Below are 27,212 nucleotides of genomic sequence, written 5' to 3'. Positions count from 1 at the left end.
CCCGTCTCTCCCCCCAACCCCGTCTCTCCCCCCAACCTGTCTCCCCGTCTCCCCCCCCGTCTCTCCCTGCCCCCTCCATCTCCCCCAGTTGCTGCCTCCCTACACCCACCCCCCACTCCGACCATCCTCATCTCCTTACCCCACTCCCAGTTCCCCTCCCCTCCCCCAATTTTCTCTCCCTTCACCCCCTCCCCATTGCCCCTCCCTCCTGACCGGGTGAGCAGCCCCATGGGGTCAGAGTGTGTCCCCCTCCTGCTGCTTTCACCATGTTCACTCGCTCCTGATGTCCATCAGTTTGTGGCTGGTCTGGAGCTGCCACCAGCCATTCTTGATGGAATCCTGCCCTCTTGTGGCCGCCTGCAGCAGCACTTCGGAAACAATCCACTCTCTGATGTCGCTGGTTATTTTCAATTGGACATTTGCTGAGGACTTTATAACAAATCCTGGTTTTGTTTGGGATTGTGGTTTTTTTGGTGAGAATTGAAAATAAATCCTAGCTTTAGCTCTTAGGAACACTCCGCCTGAGTCAGTGGTGAGTCAATCAATTCCTTCTCTAAAACACCATCCTTGAAAGTGCACTACAGCTGTTGTGACCCTTAGTGACCAGCTCCTTCGCTGGGCGTCTCAGGCAGAAACGAAGGCCACGGTGGACTCGCGTGTAACCGCTTAGCGCTAACGCCTGGCAGTGAAGTTGCAGCCTGTGCTGCTGCCTCACCCACCATCCTGACTTGGAAATATATCACCGTTCCTTCACTGTCGCTGGGTCAAAATCCTGGAACTCCCTCCCTAACAGCACTGTGGGTGTACCTACACCACATGGACTGCAGCGGTTCAAGAAGGCAGCTCACCACCACCTTCTCAAGGGCAACTAGGGATGGGCAACAAATGCTGGCCCAGCCAGCGAAGCCCACATCCCAAGGGTTATTTTTTTTAAAATGAGTGTGCACATGAAACTAACTACAGTTAGCATGTAAATAAATTTACACAGGCTTCCAATCACACCTCTTAACTTCCCAGTCGAAAATTCCTTTTGTTCCAGGTGAATTTGCCACACAGACCTGTTTCCAAGGACGCTTTGGTGAAGAGCTTGGGAGCGACCAGTTTGGGGGCTGCATCATGTTCCACACCCCTCGGCCCAGCGAGGGTCTCGTAGTGGGGAGAATCGAATATGTTGAGGTAACACCTTCTTCCTAACCCCTCAGTTTAGCTACTCGAGTCTGTAGAACCGCTATTGACTGCAGGAATTGTAAGGGGTGGAGAGAGAGAGAGAGATACCGGCCCAGATAGAAAAGTAAAAGAACGAGAGATCACCAGTTTCCAGATTTGATCCTGGAGAATTCAGAATGGGAGGAAGGTGGGAGAGGGAGACAATGGTGACCTGTTGAAACACTCACTGCCTTGATGTCAATGACGGCAATATTTCTTTGTCATATTTGTGAACCTCCAACATTTCCTGAACATAAAAACTAGGAGCAGGAGTAGGCCATTCGGCCCTTCGAGCCTGCTCCACCATTCAGTATGATCCTCTATCTCAACGTCATACTCCCGCTCTCTCCCCTTACCCCTTGGTGCCTTTAGAGCCCAGAAATCTATCTGTTTCCTTCTTAAATATATTCAGTGACTTGGCCTCCACAGCCCTCTGTGGTAGAGAATTCCACAGGTTCACCACCCTCTGAGTGAAGAAGTTTCTCCTCATCTCAGTCCTAAATGGCCTATCCCCTATCCTGAGACTGTGTCCCCTTGTCCAAGACCCCCCACCAGAGGAAACATCGTCCCTGCACCCAGTCTGTCCAGCCCTGTCAGAATGTTATACGTTTCAATGAGATCCCCTCTCATTCTTCTAAACTCCACTGAATACAGGCCCAGTCGGCCCAATCTCCCCTCATATGACAATCCTGCCATCCCAGGAACCAGTCTGGTGAACCTACACTGCACTCCCTCTATGGCAAGTATATCCTTTCTTAGGTAAGGAGACCAAAACTGACACAATGCTCCAGGTGTGGTCTCACCAAGGCCCTGTACAGCTGCAGTAAGACATCCTTGCTCCTTTACTCAAGCCCTGTTGCATTGAAGACCAACATACCATTTGCCGTCTTAACTGCTTGCTGTACCTGCATGCTTGCTTTCAGTGATTGGTGCACAAGGACACCCAGGTCCCTTTGTACATCAACATTTCCCAGTCTACCACCATTTAAATAATCCTCTGCCATTCTGTTTCTCCTACCAAGTGGATAACTTCACTTTTATCCATGTTATACTGCATCTGCCATGTATTTGCCCACCCACTCAACCTGTCCAAATCACCATGAAGCCTCTTAACACCCTCCTCATCGCTCACATTCCCACCAAGATTCATGTTGTCAGCAAACTTGGGAATACTATATTTGGTTCCCTCATCCAAGTCATTGATAGATATTGTGAATAGCTGGGGCCCAAGCACTGATCACTGTGGTACCCCACCAGTCACCGCCTGCCACTCCAAAAAAGACCCATTTATTCCTACTCTCTGTTTCCTGTCTGCTGACCAATTCTCAATCCATGCCAATATATTACCCCCAATCCCATGTGCTTTAATTTTACACACTAACCTCTTATCAAAAGCTTTCTGAAAATCCAAATACACCACATCCACTGGTTCTCCCTTATCTATTCTGCTGGTTACGTCCTCAAAAAACTCCAGTAGGTTTGTCAAACATGATTTCCCTTTCATAAATCCATGTTGACTTTGTCTAATCCCGTTGATATTTTCTAAGTGTCCTGTTATCACATCCTTTATAATAAACTCTAGCATTTTCCCTACTACTGATGTTAGGCTAATCGGTCTGTAATTCCCTGTTTTCTCTCTCCCTCCTTATTTAAATAGTGGGGTTACATTTGCCACCCTCCAATTTGCAAGGACTGTTCCAGAATATACAGAATTTTGGAAGATGACAACCAACACACCCACTATTTCCATGGTCACTTCCTTTAGTACCCTGGGAAGTAGCTTATCAGGCTATGGGGATTTATCAGCTTTCAGTTCCATTAATTTCTCCAACAATATTGTTTTAGTAATACTAATTTCCTTCAATTCCTCCTTCTCACTAAACCCTTGGTTCCCTAGTATTTCTGGGAAGTTATTTGTGTTTCCTCCATGAAAACAGAACTAAAGTAGTTGTTTAATTGCTCTGCCATTTCCTTTTTCTCTATTATAAATTCTTCTGTTTCAGATAGTAAGGGACTTACATTTGTCTTCACTAATCTTTCTCTTTTTATATGCTTACAGAAGCTTTTACAGTCTGTTTTTATGCTCCTTGCAAGTTTACTCTCATATTCTATTTTTCCCCTCTTAATCAATCCCTCAGTCCTCCTTTGCTGAATTCTAAATTGCTCCCAACCCTCAGGCTTGTTACTTTTTCTAGCAACTTTATATGATTCCTCTTTGGATCTAATACTATCCTTAATTTCTTTTGTTAGTCATGGTTGGGCCTATTCATGAAATGCACATTTTACATTATATGTCATATGGAAAAGAATTTTCATCCATAACTCCTGGATGTATCCACTGACAATGCAAGTTACAGGTTATTAGTCTTTGTGCAATTCAGGGACAGTTCATGATTGGCAAGATTCTAGATCAGCTGCCTGAAATGAGATGTGGTAAGTATTACTAATGAATAAAACTTCACTTTCCATTTCTATGTTGAATAAATTAAGAGTAAGTTCAATAATTCTTTAATAAACAGCAGTGTATTGGAGCAGAAAGAGGCTGGTTGAGTTTAGTTATTGGCTGTTTGCTGTCTATTAATACAAGTGTTTGTTAATTCCAGTTGGTAAAGAGGTTAGGATGGTTTTCCTTGGAGAAGAGAAGGCTGAGAGGAGGTTTGAGATGTTCAAAATGATGAGGGGCCTGGACAGAGTAGATAGGGAGAAACTGTTCCCATTTGTGAAAGAATCGAGAAGGAGAGGGCACAGATTTAAAGTAATTGGCAAAAGAAGCAAAGGCAAAATGAGAAAAAAAACTTTCACACAGCAAGTGGTTAAGATCTGGAATGTACTACCTGAGGATGTGGTGGAGACAGGGTCAATCGAATGGTTGGGATCTGGAATGTACTGTCTGAGAGTGTGGTGGGGACAGGGTCAATCGAATGGTTGGGATCTGGAATGTATTGCCTGAGGGTGTGGTGGAGACAGGATCAATCGAGTTGTTAGGATCTGGAATGCACTGTCTGAGAGTGAGGTGGAGACAGGGTCAATCGAGTAGTTAGGATCTGGAATATACTGCCTGAGAGTGTGGGGGAGACAGGGTCAGTCGAGTAGTTAGGATCTGGAATGTACTGCCTGAGAGTGTGGTGGAGACAGGGTCAATCAAGTGGTTAGGGTCTGGAATGCACTGTCTGAGAGTGTGGGGGAGACAGGGTCAATCGAGTGGTTAGGGTCTGGAATGCACTGTCTGAGAGTGTGGTGGAGACAGGGTCAATCGAGTAGTTAGGATCTGGAACGCACTGTCTGAGAGTGTGGTGGAGACAGGGTCAATCGAGTAGTTAGGATCTGGAACGCACTGTCTGAGAGTGTGGTGGAGACAGGGACAATCGAGTAGTTAGGATCTGGAATATACTGCCTGAGAGTGTGGGGGAGACAGGGTCAATCGAGTAGTTAGGATCTGGAATGTACTGCCTGAGAGTATGGTGGAGACAGGGTCAATCGAGTAGTTAGGATCTGGAATGTACTGTCTGAGAGTGTGGTGGAGACAGGGTCAATCAAGTGGTTAGGGTCTGGAATGCACTGTCTGAGAGTGTGGTGGAGACAGGGTCAATCGAGTAGTTAGGATCTGGAATGTACTGCCTGAGAGTGTGGTGGAGACAGGGTCAGTCGAGTAGTTAGGATCTGGAATGTACTGTCTGAGAGTGTGGTGGAGACAGGGTCAATCAAGTGGTTAGGGTCTGGAATGCACTGTCTGAGAGTGTGGTGGAGACAGGGTCAATCGAGTGGTTAGGATCTGGAACGCACTGTCTGAGAGTGTGGTGGAGACAGGTTAATCAAGTGGTTAGGATCTGGAATGTACTGTCTGAGAGTGTGGTGGAGACAGGGTCAATCGAGTGTTTAGGATCTGGAATTTGCTGCCTGAGGATGTGGGGGAGACTGGGTCAATCGAGTGGTTAGGATCTGGAATGTACTGTCTGAGAGTGTGGGGGAGACAGGTCCATTTCTAAAGGGAATTAGAATGTTATCTGAATAGAAGCAATCTGCAGGGTTACAGGGAGAAGGTGAGGGAATGGTGAGTTGCTCATTCGGAGGGCTGGAGCAGGCACAATGGGCCAAATGGCCTCTTTCTGCATTGTAAGAATTTTGTGGTTCTGTGATATCAGTTCACACTCACTCCATTGCTCTCTCTGCATCCTTGTCTCGTATACCGACTGGTAATCTCACATCTCTGTTCCTCCTATATGTGGTCTCCAGCTTGGGTTGAATGGTTGAGGAACAATTAAAGGAACAGCTATATTTATATATTTATATAGTGTTTTTACAACACACTGAGATGGTGCTTTTTGTTGAACTGTAGTACAACTGGTGTGTTGTAAAAATGTCACGGTCGTTTTTTGAACAGCAAGATCCCACAAATAACAATGACAAGATAATTTCTTTCAGTGATAAATATTGACCAAGACATGAGGGAGAACCTGTCAGCTCTTTGAATGAACCGTGCCCTGGGATGTTTTACACACACTGGAGAGAGCAGACAGAGGCTCAGTCACACCAGTCACTCAGAGGCTGAGTTTAATACATTTCCCAGGAGTATCAGAGTGGACTGGGTGTCCAAGCTGGGCTTGAACCCACATCTTCTGATTTAGGGCCACCCCATTCAGGTACCTCTGGACGTGAGAAGTTTGGAAAAGGGAACACTTTAAGGTGACCTTGCTGGTGTTTTCAGGATGCTGAGGGAGACTGAGAAAGTAGACCTGGGCCAATTGCTCATTCTGACAGTGGGCTTAGACTTAGCCCTAAGCTCTGGAATTTCCTCCCTAAACCTTCCTCTTTGACCAAGCTTTTTATCACATATCCTCATATCTCCTTGTGGCTCTGAGCGAAATTTGGTTTGATAATGTTCCTGTGAAGCACCTTGGGATGTTTTACTGTGTTAAACTTAGAAAACTTCCACATCTAAGAGCTTCTATCAGTTTGCATCACTCACATTTCCTGTGGCCTCCAGCCTGAGGGTATCACTCCACATCAAACCTGGCTGCCCAGGAGTCTCTCCCTCTCTTACCACCTGCCGCTGACGTGTGCTGGAAGGATTTTTTGGCCATTTTATGAACACACTTTCCTTGACCATCAAGTGTCTGGAGTGGGATTGAACCTAGGGGCAGCGACACTACCCACTGCGCCACAAGAGCTCCACTGTATACGTACAAGTCATTGTTTATAAAAGAATAGAAAGAGCTGTGTTCCTATAACACCATTCACAACCTCAGAATTCCACAAAGCACTTCACAGCTGTTAGAGAAATACAGATGTTTCTTTCTTTTCCAACCCTGTTGCTTTCTCTTTCTCTCAGATATATCACGCGGGACAAGCCTTCCGCCTGGGCCGATACCCAATTCACTGGCACCTTACGGGGGACCTGAGATATGAGTCGTACGTGCAAGGCTGTGCAATACACCAGACCTTTAACAGGGCTGTGACCATCCACGGCACACACCGCCTCCTGCTGGAGGGCAACGTGGCTTACAACATCATGGGGGGAGCTTTCTTCATTGAGGATGGCGTCGAACAGGGCAACGTGTTACGGTACAACCTGGCGGTCCTGGTGCGACAGAGCACCAGCCTCCTCAACGACGACCTGACACCTGCAGCATTCTGGGTGAGCAATCCAGCCAACACCGTCAGTCACAACGCTGCTGCAGGAGGGTCGCACTTTGGCTTCTGGTACCGTCTGCTCGAGCACCCCGGGGGGCCCTCGCACTCGCGCAACGTCTGCCCGCGCAACGTCCCGCTGGGCCAGTTCCGCAACAACACCGTGCACTCCCAGGGCTGGATCGGCCTGTGGGTTTTCGAAGTCTACCATCCACGGGAGGGAGGGCAGTGCAATTCCAGGACCTCGGAACCAGCCAGGTTCGAGTCTCTAACCTCGTGGAACTGCGAGAAGGGGGCAGAGTGGGTGGATGGTGGAGCTCTCCAATTCCACAACTTTGTGATGGTCAGTAATGAGAAGACTGGTATAGAGACCAAGGCTGTCGGGAGGTCCTATGTGAGTGAGTGGGGAGAGGGCCGGGGGGCTCTGATCAAGAACGCTACCATTGTTGGTCACATTGAGGGGCTCGGTTTCAGCTCCGCCTATTGCACCAGCAAAGGGATCGCCCTACCCCTTTCTGAAGGGTTGACCCTGTCATCTGTCAGGTTTGTGAACTTTGACCAGCCCAAGTGCACTGCCCTGGGGATGGCCACACTGCACGGGGTTCACAGCGCCCAGGCTGGGGGCTGGAACGTCAGGTTCAGCGGCATCGAGTACGTTAATGCTACAAACAGAGCTGCCTTCCACTCGGAACACCAGGTGGTCCTACATGATCTGGACGGATCTCTGACAGGTGAGGGAGAGAGGGGGAGGGCAGCAAGTGCTGATGTAGGGGTCTGAGCTGGTTAAAAACAGCCCCTGAGAAAGAACTTCCCCCATGAATTAAGAGTGGGGAGTGGGGAGTGGGGAGTGGGGAGTGGGGAGTGGGGAGTGGGGAGTGGGGGGTGGGGGGTGGGTGTGGGAGGGGGGTGGGTGTGGGGACTAGGGGTGCGGGTGGGGAGTAGGGGTGCGGGTGGGGAGTAGGGGTGCGGGTGGGGAGTAGGGGTGCGGGTGGGGAGTAGGGGTGGGAGGTGGGGAGTGGGGGTGGGGAGTGGGGGTGGGGGTGGGGAATGGGGGTGGGGGTGGGGGTGGGAGGTGGGGAGTGGGAGTGGGGGTGGGGAGTGGGAGTGGGGGTGGGGAGTGGGAGTGGGGGTGGGGGTGGGGAATGGGGGTGGGGGTGGGGGTGGGAGGTGGGGGGTGGGGAGTAGGGGTGGGGCTTCCGGGTGACATATTTCTACATTCACTCCTTGATTGTGATATTGGAAGGCGGCGACACGGATGGGGTTACATTGGGGAGAATGTTCTCCCTGTCGGGGAGGCTGAGCGGGAGCAGGAGCGGGCGGGTGTGTAGCTGATATCCACCCACAATCGGCTGGGCGCCGCCATTTTATGTGGGCCAGCCAGTTAAGGCCCACCCAGTGTGAAGCACACCCAGAAGCTCCGAGTGCTCTCTGTGTGGGTGGGGAGTGGGGGTTGGGGGTAGGGAGTAGGGGTGGAGAATGGGAGTGGTGGTGGGAGTCGGGGCCTGGGTGTGAAAGAGCCACAGAAATCCCCCTGAGACACGGAGCTGCCTCACGCAGATTAGTTTGATTTTTATGAATTGAAATTTTTTTAAACTATTCGGACCTGTTCCCTCGTGTGACAGAGTCACATGAGCTGGGACATGTCAATGAATATTAATTAAACATTTTATTCAATTTATAAACCCTTCCTGAAGCCTCGTCCCACCCGTGGATAAATGCGAAGGCCGCCCGGGCTCTTCCCTCACTCTCCAGCCCTCAGGCTGGACGGGCAGCTCGGACCAGCTGCTCCATTACAACATTAACAGGCCTTTGACAGTTCAGCGGGAGCACAGGCGACTCTGGTGCGCAGCGGCCGAACTGAAGATCGGAATGACGCGCAGTAACGTCGGGATCACCGTCCATCGTTTTACCCGTCGGCGAGATGGACCCGCCCCCACACGCTGACCAGAGGATTCAGGCCGTGGAATTTCCAGCACAGACACAGACACAGGCCTGTGGCCCAGTTGCTCCGAGCTGGTCTTTCTGCTCCACATGAGCCTCCTCCCATCCTCTCTTCACCTCATCCTATCAGCAAATCCTCCTATTCCTTTCTCTCTCATGTGTTTATCCAGTTTCCCCTTAGATGTCTCTGTACTATTCACCTCAACCACTCTCTGTGGGAGCGAGTCCCACATTCTCCCCGCTCTCTGGGTAAAGAAGTTTCTCCTGAATTCCCCATTGGATTTATTAGTGACTGTCTCCTATTTGTGTCCTTTAGTTCGTGTGTCACACACAAGTGGAAACATTCTTTTACAGCTACCCAATCAAATCCATTTTAATGATTTTAAAGACCTCTATCAGGACACCCCTCAGCTTTCTGTTTTCTCAGGAAAATCTGCTCACCCTATAAGTCTTTCCTGATAAGTGTAATCACTCAATCCTTAATGAAGTTCTCCTACACACTTCACTGACTCTCACTTCTGTTGTTCACAACCTATTGAATGGGCTCGATGGGCTGAATGGCCACCTTCTGGGCGGTACTGACTCTATGACTGCAGGACATCGGTGTGGTGCCTATGAGGTAACACCTGCTCGCTGAGTCAGAGAAGATCCAAATCTCTCCGACCGAACAGTGCTGAGCATCCACTGAGAAACCTACTCCCCAACTTACCTGACTGGTCCCTGCAGATAGAGCACATTGTTCCTCAGAAAGGCAGTCAATGCTGGCATTCAAACTACAAATATTAATGTTAATAATTCATATTAATGAGTAAGTAATTGTGACATTGTGCAAAATGTCAGAGGGTCAGGACTGAGGGAGTGCCGCATTGTCGGAGGGTCAGTACTGAGGGAGTGCTGCACTGTCGGAGGGTCAGTACTGAGGGAGTGCTGCACTGTCGGAGGGTCAGTACTGAGGGAGTGCTGCACTGTCGGAGGGTCAGTACTGAGGGAGTGCTGCACTGTCGGAGGGTCAGTACTGAGGGAGTGCCGCATTGTCGGAGGGTCAGTACTGAGGGAGTGCTGCACTGTCGGAGGGTCAGTACTGAGGGAGTGCTGCACTGTCGGAGGGTCATTACTGAGGGAGTGCTGCACTGTCGGAGGGTCAGTACTGAGGGAGTGCCGCATTGTCGGAGGGTCAGTACTGAGGGAGTGCTGCACTGTCGGAGGGTCAGTACTGAGGGAGCGCCGCACTGTCGGAGGGTCAGTACTGAGGGAGTGCCGCACTGTCAGAGGGTCAGTACTGAGGGAGTGCCGCACTGTCGGAGTGTCAGTACTGAGGGAGTGCTGCACTGTCGGAGGGTCAGTACTGAGGGAGCATTGCACTGTCGGAGGGTCAGTACTGAGGGAGCATTGCACAGTTGGAGGGTCAGTACTGAGGGAGCATTGCACTGTCGGAGGGTCAGTACTGAGGTAGCATTGCACTCTAGGAGAGTCAATACTGAGGGAGAGCAGCATGACCGGATCTCATATGTCCGATGAGACATTAAACCGTGCCCTGTCGGGTGGATGTAAGAGTTTGAATAGCAATGCTGCAGGAGACTGGGCAATTCTCTTATCCAACAATCAACCATCCACTAATGATTAAAAAAAAGATTCTTGAATTGTCCTTCTCATCTACTGTTTCTGGGATCTTACTGTGTGCCCCTGCGCTGTTTTCACATATACTACAGGAATTAATTCGATGTGACGTGCTAGTGAGAGATGAGATGTGTTAAATTCACCTCTTCAGTCACTTTCCTTCTTTAATATGGTCAGATACCTAGACAGGTTCATAAAGACAAACTGCATTTCTGTAGCCCCTAGCATGACCTCAGGAAATCCCAAAGTGCTTTCCAGCCAATGAAGTACTTTTGAGTGTAGTCACTGTTGTAATGTAAGAAACACAGCAGCCAATTTACGCACAGCAAGATCCCATGAACAGCATCGTGATGATGATCGAGTAATCAGTGTTTTTTGTTGGTTGAGGGATAAACATTGGCCAGGACACTGGAGTTAACTCTCCTCCCCCTCCCTGGAACATTGATTGCAGGATCACTAATGTCCACCTGAGGGCTGTACCAATTGGCTTATGATTTAGCAATGAGTGTGCAGAGCTCTGTAAACCAATTGTGTTGGCCTTCTGCTCCGGGGGTGGGTGGGGATATGAATAGAAGAATCCTGGCTGCTAAAGAGAGAGTATCTGACTGATGTGCCATATAAACTGACTTTCACAGGTAACCCTGGTAACAAGGTGGTTCCACACAGCTCGATTTTGGATCCTGCCCGGTGTCACCAGTCAGCAGAGTGGAGCCATGGATACCCCGGTGTTATATGTGACTCCACGGTTACTATCCATCGCTTGGTTATCTCTGGACCTTCACCATTCCCTCTGATAGGGAAGAATGTCATTCTATCAAACTCTCATGGTGCGTTCTCTTTATACACTCACATCTTCTCCAGGTAGAAATTACTGGGCCACCCTTCCTCATTACAGCTGGGCCTTCCAAAACTACTCCAGTTGATAGTGAGTCCCCCACCGAAGGAGACATTAGGGTAGGTGACCAAAAGCCCAGTCAAAGAGGGTCTTAAAGGAGGAGAGAGCAGTGGCAAGGGTGGAGAGGGTTAGCCAGGGAATTCCTGAGTCAATGCTCAAGTCAGCTGAAGGCATGGCCACCAGTGTTGGAGTGATGGAAGTTGGGGGATGCACAAGAGGCGAGAATTGGAGGAGCGGAGAGATATTAGAGAGTTGTGGAGCTCAAGGAGAGCACAGGGTTATGGAGGGGTGAGACCATGGAGCAATTTGTACACAAGAATAAGAATATTAGCTAGTCCTATCCCCAACCATAGTTAACATTGTTCAGTAAGTATTTAGTCCTGTTCTGTAACAATACCTTGTACCTTTTAAGTTCTGTTAATACATAGATTGCTGGGAACTTCTACCAATTGCACATGTTCCAGATGCACAAGTGTAGATAGAGGCTCTATGACTTTTCTGAAGTAAATATATTCAGCTGAAAACTGTGCTTCTTTAGACAGGCTGAAGGCTTTAAGTAAAAACCTAGAGGAAGCTATTTAAAAAACACACAAAAAACTCAATGGGTAAATGTAGTGACATTGAGTAATGTGTATCTTTCAAAGTGTATCACTTGTTTATAATGTTAACTTGGACACTATAAATTCGAATTACTGTTTTCCCTAAAAATACCGTTCTAGTATTTTGATTGGCACATTAACAGACTGTGACAAGCAACTGTTTACATTAAAAATCCCCATTATAAAATTTTGCTTTGGGAAGCAACATCTCAAATGGTACCAAAAATTGTGATAACACAAAGTGAGGTTTGTAAAGAAGAAACACTTAAAATTTTAACAGTGTAAATGTACATGTGTAAAATATATGTTAAATATATTGTATATAGTCATGGAAAGGGTATAACCTGTTCCCTCTAGAAAGATTATATGTAGAACTCTATGACATGTTTTATTAAAATGAGTGATGCTGCTGACTCTGGTTCCATTCTCCAATGTGTTAACACAGGGATCAGCATCATCCCATACCTGAGCAGCCACTTCCTACAAAACTCTGGTTGGAAAGCTCTTATACCCAGCAATGAAACTTTAACTTGGTCTTTCAAAGGGGTGGATCATATCACCAATATCTCTTACACAGCCAAGTTCTACCACTTCAAGGTATTTGTGAGTTTAATTACAATGGATTCACTACTGTACCCATTACTTTACTCAGAGACTCTCCTCATGCATTTTGTGGACTAGCTAAAATTGTCATCCTCATTTTCAAATCCCTCCAGGCCTCAATCCTCCCTGCCTCTAATCTGCCCTCATGCCTATGTAGTTACCTTTGTTTAACTCCAGAACACTAGTATGGGACTCAAGTTTCTCGCTCTCAAACTGAACTTGAAATTCTAGCATGCTATGATCACTCTTCCCTAGAGGATCCTTTACTATTAGATCATTAATTAATCCCATCTCATTACACAAAACTAAATCCAGAATAACCTGCTCCCTGGTTGGTTCCACAACATATTGCTCCAAGAAACAATCTCTAATACACTCTATGAACTCTCCCTTGAGACTACCTTTGCCAAATTGATTAGTCCAGTCTATATGCATATTAAAATCACCCATGATTATTGCCGTGCCTTTCTTACATGCTCCCAGTATTTCCTGGTTTATACTGTGCCCTACTGCTGAACTACTGTTTGGAGACCTATAGATTACTCCCACCAGGGGCTTCTTTCCCTTGCTATTTCTTATTTCTTTAAGACCTTCCTTAAATTCTAACACTTTGACTGAGCGTTTGGTAACCTGCGCTGATGTCACCTTTTTGAGCATCCTATTTCTAGGTGTCTGTTGGCAGCATTCTTGCCCATGGGTCAGTAGTTGACAGTTCACTGTTTGGCTCCAGAGACTTTGATTACCTAGTCAGAGTCGGAACCGGAGGGTCCTTTGGGCTCAGGCGAGTCCAGTGGACTGTGTGCCCAGTGAGGCAAGAGATACAGGCATCCACAATGGACTGATGTCGCCCAACCACTGGAGCATCATCCAAGCAAACCCAATGGGTCAACCAACCCCACTAAGGACAATAACTGAAATAAGAGGCTGGGTATCCTGGGTAACCAGCCAGTGAGGGCAGGCAGGAGGCAGAGGTATACCTACCTGTTCCCTGGTAATGAGGTGACAGAGGTAAACCTACTTGTTCCCTGGTAATGAGGTGCCAGAGGTATACCTACCTGTTCCCTGGTAGATGTGCCAGAGGTATACCCACCTGTCCCTGGTAATGAGGTGACAGAGGTATATCTACCTGTTCCCTGGTAATGAGGTGCCAGAGGTATACCCACCTGTTCCCTGGTAATGAGGTGTCAGAGGTATACCTACCTGTTCCCTGGTAATGAGGTGTCAGAGGTATACCTACCTGTTCCCTGGTAATGAGGTGCCAGAGGTATACCTACCTGTTCCCTGGTAATGAGGTGCCAGAGGTATACCCACCTGTTCCCTGGTAATGAGGTGCCAGAGGTATACCCACCTGTTCCCTGGTAATGAGGTGCCCTTCCACTGACCCTGAAAATATTGACATGACGGTTACTGGGGATCTAATTGGCTGCATCACAAATTGTGGATTTTCAGCCCCGTAATCTTTTCCACTTCTCTGTTCGTGGGGAGAAGCCAATGAGCTCCAAATTGGTGCCAACCAATTATACTTCTGGTTTAACCCAAGTTACTTCACTGCATATTTTTAAAGAAACATGTTTTTCAGGAATTATCACATTGAAGAGCTGGGAACAGAATTATAACCGAAGCAGCGAGTGGTGGAGAATAGAGGGATAAATTATATGGAAATGTTAAACTGGTTCCAACCTGGAATTTTAAAATTCCCTTGGGCTGAACAGAGGAGAAGAAGGAAGAGAGTAAAAGAATGAAGGGAGGAACGGGACAGAGGAGGGGGAAGGGAGCTGGTGAGTGGAGGAGAGGCGGCGAGAAGAGGAAGAGGGGAGGGTGAAAGCAGAGGCGAAGGAAGGAGGGGAGGGAAGAGGAGAGACACGAGGATGGGAGGAGAGAGGAGGTGACAAGAGGAAGAGAGCGAGGCAACGTGAGGAGAAATGGGGTGGAGGAGAGGAAGGGGAGGAGAGTGGAGGAGGGGGAGTTGATGGGGAAAGGGGAGAAGGGGGTGAGGGACAGCAGTTCTAGTTTAAAGCGCTGGGATGTTCGTGTTTGGATTTGAGGCGGCTGGTGATGGTTCCATTTGATTTCTCTTTTAGGACAATGACTATGTTGTTATGTCCCATAATTTCACACAACATCCAGACCATTTCCAGATTATCGAACCAGTTCGGAATAGCTCACTCCGGCCTCTTAGCTGGGCCAGCAATGTGAATGGTGATTGGTACTTTGACCAGGACAACTTGACCTTGTATTACCTGGGTAAGCTGAGTAACAGTGACCACATTTTACATCAAAACACACTGGCTGTAAAAACCCTGAGGGGGGTAGGGGTGGGGATGGGGGTGGGGGTGGGGCGGAGACTGGACTCTCGGGGGTGGAGCAGACTGGACTAATGGGTGGGACAGACACTGGACTCGGGGGTGGGGAGGGAGACCAGATTCTCAAGGGTGGGGGGGCTTCTGATGAGGATTTGAGTCCACACAGGAACATAATGTCAGAAAATGACTTTTTCTGATCTACCCAGGGTAGACTATTGGTTTACAGAAGCTAAATGATTTTAAATAGTTTTCCCATTTTCCAATAACGAGTGTTTTCTGACGGGAACGTTGTGCCTTATCCTTTATTCTGGAATTGTGTCCGTGCTCTGTAATTCCTGGCTTTAAGCTGCTCAGATACGTGATATCCACACAACACCAGGAGAACAGGAGCGTTTCTGCAGCCGGCCACACTCTCCATCCATTTCAAATAAGCAAAGGGGACCCTCACAATTATGGACTCGTGTTTCTGAAAGTCACAAGGAATGCCATTTGTTTTGTCTTTTTCTGTCTCCTTTATTCCTTTCATGTCTCTGAAAAGTCCCATTGTTGCTAAAATGCCACTAGTTCCTGATACCGTTTGAATGATATTTCAGTTTCAGGAAGGAGCATTCCACAACAATCCAACGTCAACTCCAACCTCGACCCAACAATGATTGACATCGATGTTCAGTTTCACGTCTTTCGCTGCTTTTTCCAAAATTGTGCCCCACCTCCCGGGGAAACAATGATCAGTGGACCTGCTGATTATAAGTAAGATGTTGTAATGAGTAGAGACTGGCAAGCGCAGAGGGGGAGATGAATAACATTTAAACAGAAAGCCCTCAACTGGTTGTTGCAATAGATTCACAGAACCTCGGAGCACAGGAAGAGACCATTCAGCCCATCGAGTCTGTGCTGGCTCTTTGAAAGGGCTATCCAATTAGCCCCACTCCCCCTTGCTCTTTCCACATAGTCCCGCAAATGTTTTCCTTTTTAAAGTATTTGTCCAATTCCCCTTTTGAAAGTTCCTATTGAATCTGCTCCCACCGCCCTTTCAGGCAGCGCCTTCCAGATCACAACAACTCACTGTGTGTTAAAAAAAATAAATAATTTCTCCTCACCTCCCCCTCTGGTCTTGCTAATTATTTGAAGTTTGTATTCTCTGGTTACTGACCAGCTTATAAATGTAATTCCAATATTTTCGCATTTATCTTATTGATATCTACCCCTGAATTAGAGAACAAAACCTTACTCATTCGCTAAAATGATTTCTTTCCAGCGTCTGGTCGAACTCTTCGTTCTGGGAATTGAGGCCAGAAAACAACTATACGTTTCCGGCTGAGGGTGACAGTGTGGTGATTCCAAAAGGTGACACTAAAACCAACCAATTTCCCAAATTCCAGAGTAAAAGTAAAATACTGAGGATGCTGGGGATCTGAAATAAAATCAGAAAGTGCTGGAAAAACTGAGCAGGCATCGACAAAGACTCGAAACGCTGACTCTGTTTCTCTCTCCACAGACGCAGCCCGATCTGCTGAGCTTTTACAGCATTCTCTGTTTTTATTTCCAATTCCCAGAGTCCGCTCCCTAAACCAATTTCCCTAATGCCGGAGTTTGTTCCCTAACTGTTCCACACACCAAGTTGCAGTTACTTCTCCGTGGACTGAGCAGGTCCCCGGGGGAGGGTGTTGCCGGTCAGTCTGAGCTACTGTTTGGCCAGATAAAGAAAAGTCCTGCACATGCTCATGAAGCACATTGGGACACGGAGGAGAGAATTTGATCAGGCAAAGTGCACGTTCTACCTAAGGAAAGAATTTTATTTTAATTAAAGATGAAAGTGCACAGCCATTAAAACTCTCACAATAGCAACATTTGTATAATTTGGCCAAGTTTGTGTGGGTGATCCGAAAAACTGACCTGAATTTCTATAGCACCCATCCCGACATTAAGATGTCCCAAAGTGCTTTACAGCCAATGAAATACGTTTTAAATACTCTTATAATGTAGGAAATGTGGCAACCAAGTTATGCACAGCAAGCTCCCACAAACAGCAATGCGATTATGACCAGATAACCTGTTTCCATGATGTTGTTTAAAGGATTGAGGTTGAGATTGGTCAGGCCACCAGGGACAACTCCCCTCCTCTTCTTCAAATTGAATCTGTTATGTTGGCCGGGGGTGGGGGACAGACGCGGCCTTGTTTTAACAGCACCTCTGACAGTGTAGCACTCCCTCAGTGCGCACTGGGAGTGTCGTCCTGCATTATATGCTTACGTCTCTGGAGTGGGACTTGAACCCATGACTTTCTGACATAGAAGTGAGAGTGTTATCCACTGACGTCTGGCTGACGATTGGAGATTTGAAACGGCCATGGATCCCAGAAGACACACAGCGTATGAACAATGACCCAATGTCTGGTGAAGCTTCTCAATATTCAGCCAGACCCAACATCTCCTCCTCCCAACAGAGTGCCACAGTGCCAATCCAAAATCCTGCAGTTCGGCAGGGAGAGTGCACTTGTTGTACCATTTATTGGCATGGCCTCTCACCTCAGGTAACACCTTCACCAGGATTAGGGGCAGGGTCAAGATGACGGGAAAAAGGCCTGAGTTGTGGGGATTTTTGTCAAAAATCAAAAGTTTGGTGAATTAAACGCTCATTGTTCATGTTTAAACAAATTATTCCTGCAGGAGTCTGGCTGGTGGTGGACACCCCGATTCCTCCACTGTACAATCTTACCATCTTTGGTACCTTAGAAATTAGGGATGACATTTCAATGTTGGTCAATCGTTCAGCGTCCTACAAGAGCATCGTACTGAATGCAACATACATTTCAATTCAGGTAAAATGCCATCACAACCAGGTATGTGAACAACTGAGAAGTGAGGGTTAGATTCACCAGGTCAGGAGGTTAAGGGTGGACCTAATGGAGGTCTCCAGTGTTGTGCTGGGCTTCAGTGAGTTAAACAATGATTGAATATTTTCACTGGTCTGTAACAGGAAGACAGGAACTTACATGGGTAGGAGTTTCCACTTGCCAGGCGGGCGCACATCCGACCCAAACGAGCGTAAGATGACGCGCGATGGCGTGGGGCGAGTGTCCCGATATCATCGCGCACTCGTGCGGTATTTCAGTAGGCGGGTGCGCACAGGAGTCACCAGCGTGCCCACCAACAATTAAAAGGCCTATGAAGGCCATTAAAGTAATAATTAAGTTCCATCCAACCTCCCGGTTGGTGGGCAGGTGAAAAGGCCAAGTGGCCTTTGGATTTTTTAGGAAACCTCATCCGTGGGCGGGATGAGGTTTCCAACAGCGAATAAAAACAAAATATAAATGTTAAAATTTAATTCATAACATGTCCCTGCTCATGTGACAAACATGAGGGGGACATGTTTTTAACATTTTTAAATTATTTCCTTTTTATTCTCAGAAATCTTCATCTCCCTGATGCAGCGCTGTGCCTCAGAGAGCTTTTCCTGTGCGCACTCTGGCGCATGCGCAATATTCCCCACTCACCCTCCTCCTCCCCCTCCCTCCACACAGGCAGCGCTGAGCGCATGTTTCACGCTGGTTGTGCCTTAATCGGCTGCCAGCGTGTAATCATGGCCGCAGCCCCACCGCTGCGTTCCCACTCACCCCCACCGAGCCCACCCAACGAGGGCAAAATCCTGGCCCTTATCACTAAAATTCAAAAAGAGATTTTAGAAACTCGCTTTGCAAAGAGGGTGGTTTGTGATGCAAATTCTGTGCAAAGAACTGTTGCTGAAGTAGATTCAGCAATAAAAAGGAATTAGTTGCTTGAAAATGAGGAATATTAAAGGGTACAGGGAGTTATCATTAGAGCGTGATTAGACTGGGAGGGACATTAAAGGATACAGGGAGTGAGGGGAAGAGTGCGATTAAATTGGATGGGATATTAAAGGGTATAGGGAGTGAGGGGAAGAGTGGGAGTAGACTGGCTGCAATATTAAAGGATACAGGGAGTAAGCGGGAGAGTGTAGTTAGACTGAGGCCTGCGACTGCTCCTGCCTCCTCTGCCCCTGCACTTGCCTCCCCCACACTCCTTGTCAGGGCTGGTTCAGACAGGGTTTCACCTGTAATACTGTTGGTGTGGATTTTTTGGCAGGGAGGGAGATTGATCGCAGGAACCCCAGAGAAACCATTCCGAGGAGAGCTACAGATTGTTTTGAGGGGAGACCATTTGACACCAGATTGGCCTTTACAAAACGGACCCAATCAAGGGTCAAAGGTGTTGGGTGAGTCACCTTCGCAGATTGAGTTTTGGTGAATTATGAAAGGAAATGTGTAAACTTGTTTAGGTTATGAAGCAAGAAGGCCGAGGAAATAATCTTTTCCAGTTCATTCTATGAGAAAAGCTGTAGTGTCTGTTCTCCACTTCGACAGAAATAGCTCCAACCTCTCAGACCACAGTTTCCTATTTTATAATTCTGTTCAGGTTGATGCAAAGGTTGGTGCATTATTGAATAGAGCAAAGGCACAATTTGGCTATCAGGCCTCAATATGATAGGAACAGCCCCTCGAGCCTACTCCACCATTCAATAAGATCATGGCTGATTTGATTGTATCTCAACCCCACATTCCTGCCTACCCCTGATAACCTTTCACCCCTTGTTAATCAAGAATCTATCTAGCTCTGCCTTCAAAATATTCAAAGACTGCTTCCACATCCTTTTGAGAAAGTTCCAAAGACTCGCTACCGTCGAAGAAAAAAAAATTCTCATCTCTGTCTTAAGTGAGCAACCCCTTATTTTTAAACAGTGACCCCTAGTTCTAGATTCTCCCACAAGAGGAAACATCCTCTCCACATCCCCCCTGTCAAGACTCCTCAGGATATTAAATGTTCCGATCAAGCTGCCTCTTACTCTTCTAAACTCCAGTCAATAAAAGCCTAACCTGTCCAACCTTTCCTGATAAGACAACCCACCCATTCCAGTAAACCTTCTCTGAACTGCTTCTAATGCACTTACATCTTTCTTTAAATAAGGAGGCCAGTACTGTACACAATACTCCAGATGTGGTCTCACCAATGCCCTGCACAACTGAAGCATAACCTCCCTACTTTTGTAATCAATTCCTTTCACAATAAATGATAACATTCTATTAGCTTTCCTAATTACCTGCTGTACCTGCATATTAACTTTCTGTAATTCATGCACTAGGACACCCAGATCCCTCTGAATCTCAAAGCTCTGCAATCACTCACCATTTAGATAATAAGTTTCTCTTATTCTTCCTGCCAAAATGGACAATTTCACATTTGCCCACATTATACCATGTTTGCCAGATCTTTGAGCATTCACTTAACTTATCTGTGTCCCTTTGTAGCCTCCTTACGTTCTCTTCACAATTTCCTACCTATCTTTGTGCTGTCAGCAAATCTAGCAACCATACCATCAGCCCCTTCGTCCAAGTCATTTATGTAAATTGTAAAAAGTTGAGGTCCCAGCACTGATCCCTGTGGTACACCACTTGTTGTATTTTGCCATCCACTCTCTGCTTCCTGTTAGTTAGCCAATCTTCTATCCATGTCAACATGCTACTTCCTACACCATAAGCTTTTATTTTCTGCAATAACCTTTGATGTGGTACCTTATCAAATGATGTCTGTAAACCTAAGTACAGTACATCCACTGGTTCCCCTTTATCCACAGCACATGTGACTCCATCAAAGAACTCCAATAAATAGGTTAAATATGATTTCCCTTTCATAAAATCATGTTGACTCTGCCTGATTACCTTGAATTTTTCTAAGTACCCAGTTATAACATCTTTAATAATAACTTCTAACATTTTCCTATGACAGATGTTAAGCTAACTAGCCTGTAGTTTCCTGCTTTCTGTCTCCCTCCCGTTTTTAATAAAGGAGTTATATTTGCTATTTTCCAATCTAATAGAACCTTCCCCGAATCTAGGGAATTTTGGAAAATTAAAACCAGTGCGTGAACTATCTCACTAGCCACTTCTTACAAGACCTTCGGGTAAAGTCCATCTGGACCTGGGGATTTGTCAGCCCCACAGCCCCAACAATTTGCTCAATACCACCTCCCTGGTGATTGTAATTTTCCCCAAGTTCTTCCCTCCCTTCCATTTCCTGATTTACAGCTATTTCTGGGAGTTACTTGTATCCTATATAGTGAAAATCGATGCAAAATACCTGTTCAATTCATCTGCCATCTTCCTGCTTTCCACTATCAATTCACCAGACGCACTCTCTATAGGACCAACGCTCACTTTATTAAGCCTTTTCTTATTTAAATATCTATAGAAACTCTCTTATCTGTCTTTATATTTCCAGTTAGCTTTTCTACTCTAATTTTTCCCTCCTTTTTAATCCTTTTGTCATTCTTTGCTGTTCTTCATATTCTTTCCAATCTTCTGACCTGCCGCCCATCTTTGCGTAATTATATGCTTTTGCCTTCAGTTTGTTACTGTCTTTAACTTTTTTAGTTAACCATGGGTGGCGGGTCCTCCCCTTGGGATTTTCCTTTCTCATTGGAATGTATATATTCTGTGTATTTCGAAATATCCCTTTAAATGTCTGCCACTGAACTTCTATTGACCTTTCCCTTAACCTCATTTTCCAGTTCACTTTATCTAGCTCTGCTTTCATGCCCTCATAATTGCCCTTATTTATGTTTAAAATACTAGTCTTGGAAGCATTCGTCTATCTCTCAAAATGAATGTAAAATTCAATCATACTATGATAGCTGCTACCGAGGGGTGCATTCACTAGGAGGTTATCAATTAATCCAATCTCGTTGCTCAATACCAGGTCTAGTATAGCCTGCTCTCTGGCTGGCTCCAGAATGCGCTGTTCTAAGAAACTATCGCAAAAACATTCTATGAAATCCTCATCTAGGCTACCTGTGCCCATCTGATTTCTCCAGTCTATATGTAGATAAAAATCCCCCATGATTATCGCTGTACCTTTCTGGCAAACTCCCATTATCTCTTCTTTTATACTCTGTCCTACCGTGTAGTTACAATTAAGGGGCCTGTACTCCAAACCCACATGTGGCTTCTAGCCTTTATCATTTCTCATCTCAACCCAAACCGCTTCTACATCCTTGTTTCCTGAACTTAGGTCATCCCTCTCTAATGTGCTAATACCATCATTAATTAACCACCCCTCCACCTTTTCCTAACTCCCTGTCCTTCCTAAAAGTCACATACCCTTCAACATTCAGGTCCCAATCTATGTCATCCTGTAGCCATGTCCCTGTAATGTCTATCAGATAGTACTTATTTATTTCTATTTGTGCTATCAGTTTATCTGTTTTGTTTCGAATGCTATGTGTGTTTAGATAGAGCCTTTAGTTTCCTTTTATTATTTTTGTAGCATCTAGCCTTGTCTGCTGATTTACTCATATGTTTGTACTCTCTGTCCCTTCCTGTCACAGTCTATTTATCATTTCCCATGTTAGTACCTGTCTCTCTTGCCTTGTCTCTACTGTTTGGTTTACCACATCTTCCCAAATTTGATCCCTCGTCCCTACTATTCAGTTTAAAACCTTCTCTACTTCTCTAGTTAGGCAGTTTGCAAGGACACCAGCCCCAGTCGGTTCAGGTGTACACCATCCCAATGCTATAGCCCACACTTTCCCCAGTACTGATGCTAGTGCCCCACAAACCAGAACCTACTTCTCCCACACCAGTCTCTGCGACATGCATTCATCTCTCTAATCTTATTTACCCTATGCCAATTTGCACATGGCTCAGGTAATAATCCAGAGATTATTACCTTTGAGGTTCTGCTTCTTAATTTGGTGCCTAGCTCGTCATACTGACTATACAGAGCCTCCTTCCTCATCCTGCCTGTGTCGTTGGTACCTACATGGACTACAGCCACTGAATCCTCCCCCTCCCACTGCAAGTTCCTCTCCAACCCTGAGCAGATGTCCCGAACCCTGGCACCAGGCAGGCAACACAGCTGTCAGGACTCTCATTCTTTGCCACAGAGAACAGTGTCAATCCCCCCTCACCATACTGTCCCATACTACCGCTACATTCCTTTTATGCTCCCCCCACTTGAATGACTTCCTGTACCACAGTGTCATGGTCATTCAGTTCAACCACCCTGCAGCCCCCACTCTCATCCAATCAAGCTGAGAGAGCCTCAAACCGATTGGACAATTGCAGAGCCTGACACCTCTGCCTTCTGTGTCCCTTTACCCCTCAACTGTAGTTACACCCTCCTGTACCCGATCACCTTCCAAATCAGAAGACCCTATCCTAAGTGGTGTGACTGCCTCCTGGTATAAAGCATCCAGGTAACTTTCCCCCTCCCTGATGTGTCGCAGTGTCTGCAGCTCAGCCTCCAGCTCAAAGATTCTGCGCCGAATCTCCTCGAGCTGCAGGTACTTACTGCAGACCTGTTTGCCCTGGATCAGAGTATCTGGGAGCTCCCATGTGCTCCAGCCATGGCACATCACCTGTCCTGCCATATTTATGTGCTTTAATTGATTACTTAATAATTTTATTCAATTCTTTATTTCCTTTTATACATTTATTCATCTTATCACAAACTCCTGTACTGTTTTATACCTTAGGAATATAATAGACCTTGACCACTTACCAGCTACTCACTAAAACAGCTGGCTTCTTCCTCTGTAGTAGTGCACCCTACAGGGTGAAAAGATTAGAAAAAGCAAAGGAGCACCTCCCTCCCCTCCTCAATGAACATCCTCAGCTCACCAAACTCTCTGACTCCATTGAGGTCACACTCCATAGATATAAAAAAAACCAAAAGAATGGAACCAAAAGGGTGGAGTAAGAACATAGACAGGAGGAGGCCATTCAGCCATCGTGCATTATCACTATTCAACTACATCATGGCTAATCTGTACCTCTGCTCCATTTATCTGCCTGTGTCCCAAGTCCCTTAATACCCTTACCCAACAAAAATTTATCAATCTCAGTTGAAAGCTCTAATTGACCACCCTACACCCCCACCCCAGCTCCCTACCAAGCATCCTAAGTCTTTTGGAGAGGCCATTTCCAGATTTTTAACTCTTTTTGTGACAAAGTGCTACATGATTTCACTCCTTGTCCCACTGGACTTTCAATGTAACTATCTGTTTTAGATGCAGGATTCAGGGTTGTTTGTCAGTTGTTTGTTTCTGAAGCCGTTGTCTGGTTTTTTTTTAACTCGTAAGCAGGGCTACAATGTCTCTTTTTCCTCCTTGTTCTGTAGGTGTGTTTGGAGAGCTGGATCTGCATGGTATTCCCCATCTCATCTACAAAACCAAACTCGGTTTAACAGCACAGGCCAGGTCCATCAACATAACCCTGGCAGAAGCTGTCGACTGGCAGGTACGAGCGGCTCCCTGTATGGTGCTTACTGCCGATGACTCTGGGATGGATTCTTTAAGGGGCTATAGCCCCTCCTCCTACAGGGATTGGGGTGGGGTGGGTGTGGGTGGGGGGGGTGGGGCCGGGTGGTGAGACCAGGGGATTGAACTTCATTAAATTGGGAGGGTCTTGCATCGAGGCCAATGAATGGGAGCCTGATCTCAGGATGAGCCCAATCTACAGGAGTGCAAGTGGGGCCCAGTTCTGGGGGCTGAGCTGAGAGTCGGATCTTTTCCTGTACCCCCGACTAGAGTGATTTATTTTCTCTCGGGATGGGGCAAGGATTGAAGCAAACCCCTTCCTCTCCGTTAAGCAGGTCACTCTGGACATCTAGATTCTCCTGGGGTTAGGCAGCTAACAGCCATACCACCCACCTCCACTTGCTCTCCAGCCTGTTACTACTGGTGTTCCCTTTTATGAGGTTTGGCTGTGGTTCTCCCACATGTACCTACAGAAAATCCTTCAGCTTCACTTCCCACCCTCTGCCTGACCCCCTCCCCCACCAAACCCCCCATCGCTGCCTGCCCTACCCAGGAGTTAATGTTTAACTCAATCAGAGCTTCTGATTGGACTTTCTTTATAAAACTGTGGGTGCTGGGCTGGGGGTTGGTGGGAGCAATCCTCTTAAACCAGGCTTAAGGGGATTACATAAACGAGATCCAGTTTATCTAACGGTTTTAAATCTTTCTAGATGAAAGCAGCTGACTGATTTTCATTTTGTTCAGGAAGGTGATAGGATCTTGGTGTCAACAACCAGCTACAATCATTTGGAGACAGAAACCAGAACGATCAGCTCCATCTCCTTTGATAGAAGGACACTGGTCTTGAATGAACCGCTTTTATACACACACATCGGTAGGTAGTGGTTGATTGGATGTTCTGGCAGGTCCCTTGGTACAGACGCCCTGGGCACCCTCTGCTGCAGGTTAACCTCAGGAGAGTGATTTACTGAGAATTACATAGGACCTGCGGCATAGAAACAGGCCTTTGGCCCAACCAGTCCATGCCAGTGTTAATACTCCACTCAGATGAGGAACTCTTTACTTCTACCTTCACTCAAACCTCCTCTCACCCTTCCCCATCTCACTGTATCATCATAACCCTATATTCCCTTCTCCCTCATGTACTGGTCCAGTTCCTTCTTAAATGTATTTATACAATCACTCAGTGAGTTCCATGTTCTCACCCCTCTCTGGCTAGAGAAGTTTTTTCTGAATTCCTGAATTGGGTTTCTTGGTGACTATCTTATATGGACAGCCTCTAGTCATGCTCTTCCCCACAAGAGGAAACATCCGCTCTATCAAAACCTTTCAGTATTATAAATATCTCTATTAGGTCACCCCCTTCAGCTCTCTTTTTTCCCAAGAGCCCCACCCTGTTCATCTTTTCTGGATGTTCTGGTATCATCCTTGTAAATCTCTTTTGCACCCTCTCTGATGCCTCTATATCTTTTTTGTAATATGATGATCAGAACTGTACACAATACTCCAAGTGTGGCCTAAACAAAGTCAGATACCAGTTCAGCGTAAGTGCCCTGGGAAGGCTGATCTAGTGGTTGGGATGTTTGACTGTATCCTCGCACAGGTAAGGAGTTCCTCATCTGGAACTAGTTGTCAATTTTGGCTGGAGAAACCTCATTAGGACCTCTCAATGCAATTCATGGGCAGGTTAGCTGAAGGCCCAGGAGTAGATCAGTGACCCACTGCACCTGGGGCATCGAGCCTCAACAACTACAACTTGCATTTATATAGCAACTTTAATGTAGTGTAAAGACCCAAAGGCACTTCACAGGAATGAAACTCGATGGAGAGAGGAGGATCGAAAAGGGCAATGTACTCTCAAAAACATTATTAATGCATTGTACTTGCAAATGTAAATTAATGAAAATTATGATTGAACACCATAATGGATGAGTCCTGAGAATTCTTACCATCAAATTTGTTATTCTATTAAGAAACTGAATGTAGCCACACATTTCCGGATTGTTATGATTATTTCTGGGGAGTGAAATGTTGTCAGTGTCTCCCTGCCGGTTGATCAATCTGATTGGAGATTTGCTGTTTTATCCAAGCGGAAACTCATGAAGTGAAAGGCAGAGGCCAGAGTTACACCTTGGCAGCAGATATTGGCCTGCTCAGCAGAAACATCAAAATCATTGGCCACAATCACCCTGACTCAGCAGAGGAATTGTTCGGAGCCAGAGTGTTAATCAGTTCCTTCTTTTATAATGATCTGGAGTTCAAAGGTATGTCTTCCTATTTTAGCTCATGAAATCTCCAAACTAAACTATGCAAATATATTCCCTAAGATCTCTCGTGGCATTGCTCTTGGTGAATGTGAAGCTTTACAGGTGATGTGAGGTAGTATTAGCTGGGATAAGACTGGGATCTGTCAGCACCGGGTTAAGAGTGGAGAGTCCGGGGATACCCTGAGCTGTGGTCCCAGGGTTCAAAGACCACTGGAGAGTCAGGTATTCAGAAAACCAGGGCTTATCCTACAATCAGAGATTACCAAGACTGACCCTGTCATCGGGGGGAATTGGAAATCATTTAGGGGCACAAAGAATGTGGTTGTGGGGGTGTGACCACCGAGGAGGATTATCCAATTTTTATGTCCCTGTATTTAAATATTTAAGCATAATATTCCTGCATATTAAAATGAATGCTCTGAAAATCACAGGCTTGGGGTACATGATTTCCTGATGTATATGCCAGTATTTGCAAACGGTGCACTATTAGAGCATTGCCAACTCATATAGTCTTTAATAACTTCCTTACACAAACAAAATAATTATCTCGTAAATCATTCATTAGTTCATAGTTGGTGCATTTTCCAAATCTTTACATTATAAAATTATTAAGCTGGAACAATGGGTCAGGAAAGGTTTTTTAACTGAAGGTATTAACAAAGAACAATGTTTGACTAAAAAAAAATCATTCTCTATAAATCTATTTTCTTTTCAAATAAAAAGAACTCATATTAATAACCGTTATACTTTGTAGTAACTGAAGGTATAGCCTTTCCTGCTGTCTATCAGGGGTCATGTGATGTTCTGGGAGGCTTCGACC

The 27,212-nt window shown here is 46.2% G+C and overlaps 1 protein-coding gene across 1 annotated transcript in view; it reads left to right on the top strand.

The window, feature by feature from the left end:
- pkhd1l1.1 (PKHD1 like 1, tandem duplicate 1) overlaps positions 1-27,212 on the top strand; it is a 192,886-nt gene that overhangs the window by 103,564 nt on the left and 62,110 nt on the right. The window contains exons 47-58 of the mRNA XM_078539759.1: positions 1,040-1,176; positions 6,536-7,565; positions 11,028-11,219; positions 12,332-12,483; positions 14,571-14,733; positions 15,386-15,542; positions 16,045-16,139; positions 17,462-17,613; positions 18,899-19,028; positions 23,987-24,105; positions 24,870-24,999; positions 26,216-26,389. Coding sequence (XP_078395885.1) covers positions 1,040-1,176; positions 6,536-7,565; positions 11,028-11,219; positions 12,332-12,483; positions 14,571-14,733; positions 15,386-15,542; positions 16,045-16,139; positions 17,462-17,613; positions 18,899-19,028; positions 23,987-24,105; positions 24,870-24,999; positions 26,216-26,389 — 2,631 coding nt within the window. The remainder of the gene's footprint in view (positions 1-1,039; positions 1,177-6,535; positions 7,566-11,027; positions 11,220-12,331; positions 12,484-14,570; positions 14,734-15,385; positions 15,543-16,044; positions 16,140-17,461; positions 17,614-18,898; positions 19,029-23,986; positions 24,106-24,869; positions 25,000-26,215; positions 26,390-27,212) is intronic.

The sequence above is a fragment of the Cetorhinus maximus genome, chromosome 4, assembly GCF_964194155.1.
Source record: "Cetorhinus maximus chromosome 4, sCetMax3.hap1.1, whole genome shotgun sequence".
Lineage (NCBI taxonomy): Eukaryota > Metazoa > Chordata > Chondrichthyes > Lamniformes > Cetorhinidae > Cetorhinus > Cetorhinus maximus.
The sequence above is the reverse complement of the archived record's forward strand: the minus strand, read 5'-3'. Positions and strand labels throughout refer to the sequence as shown.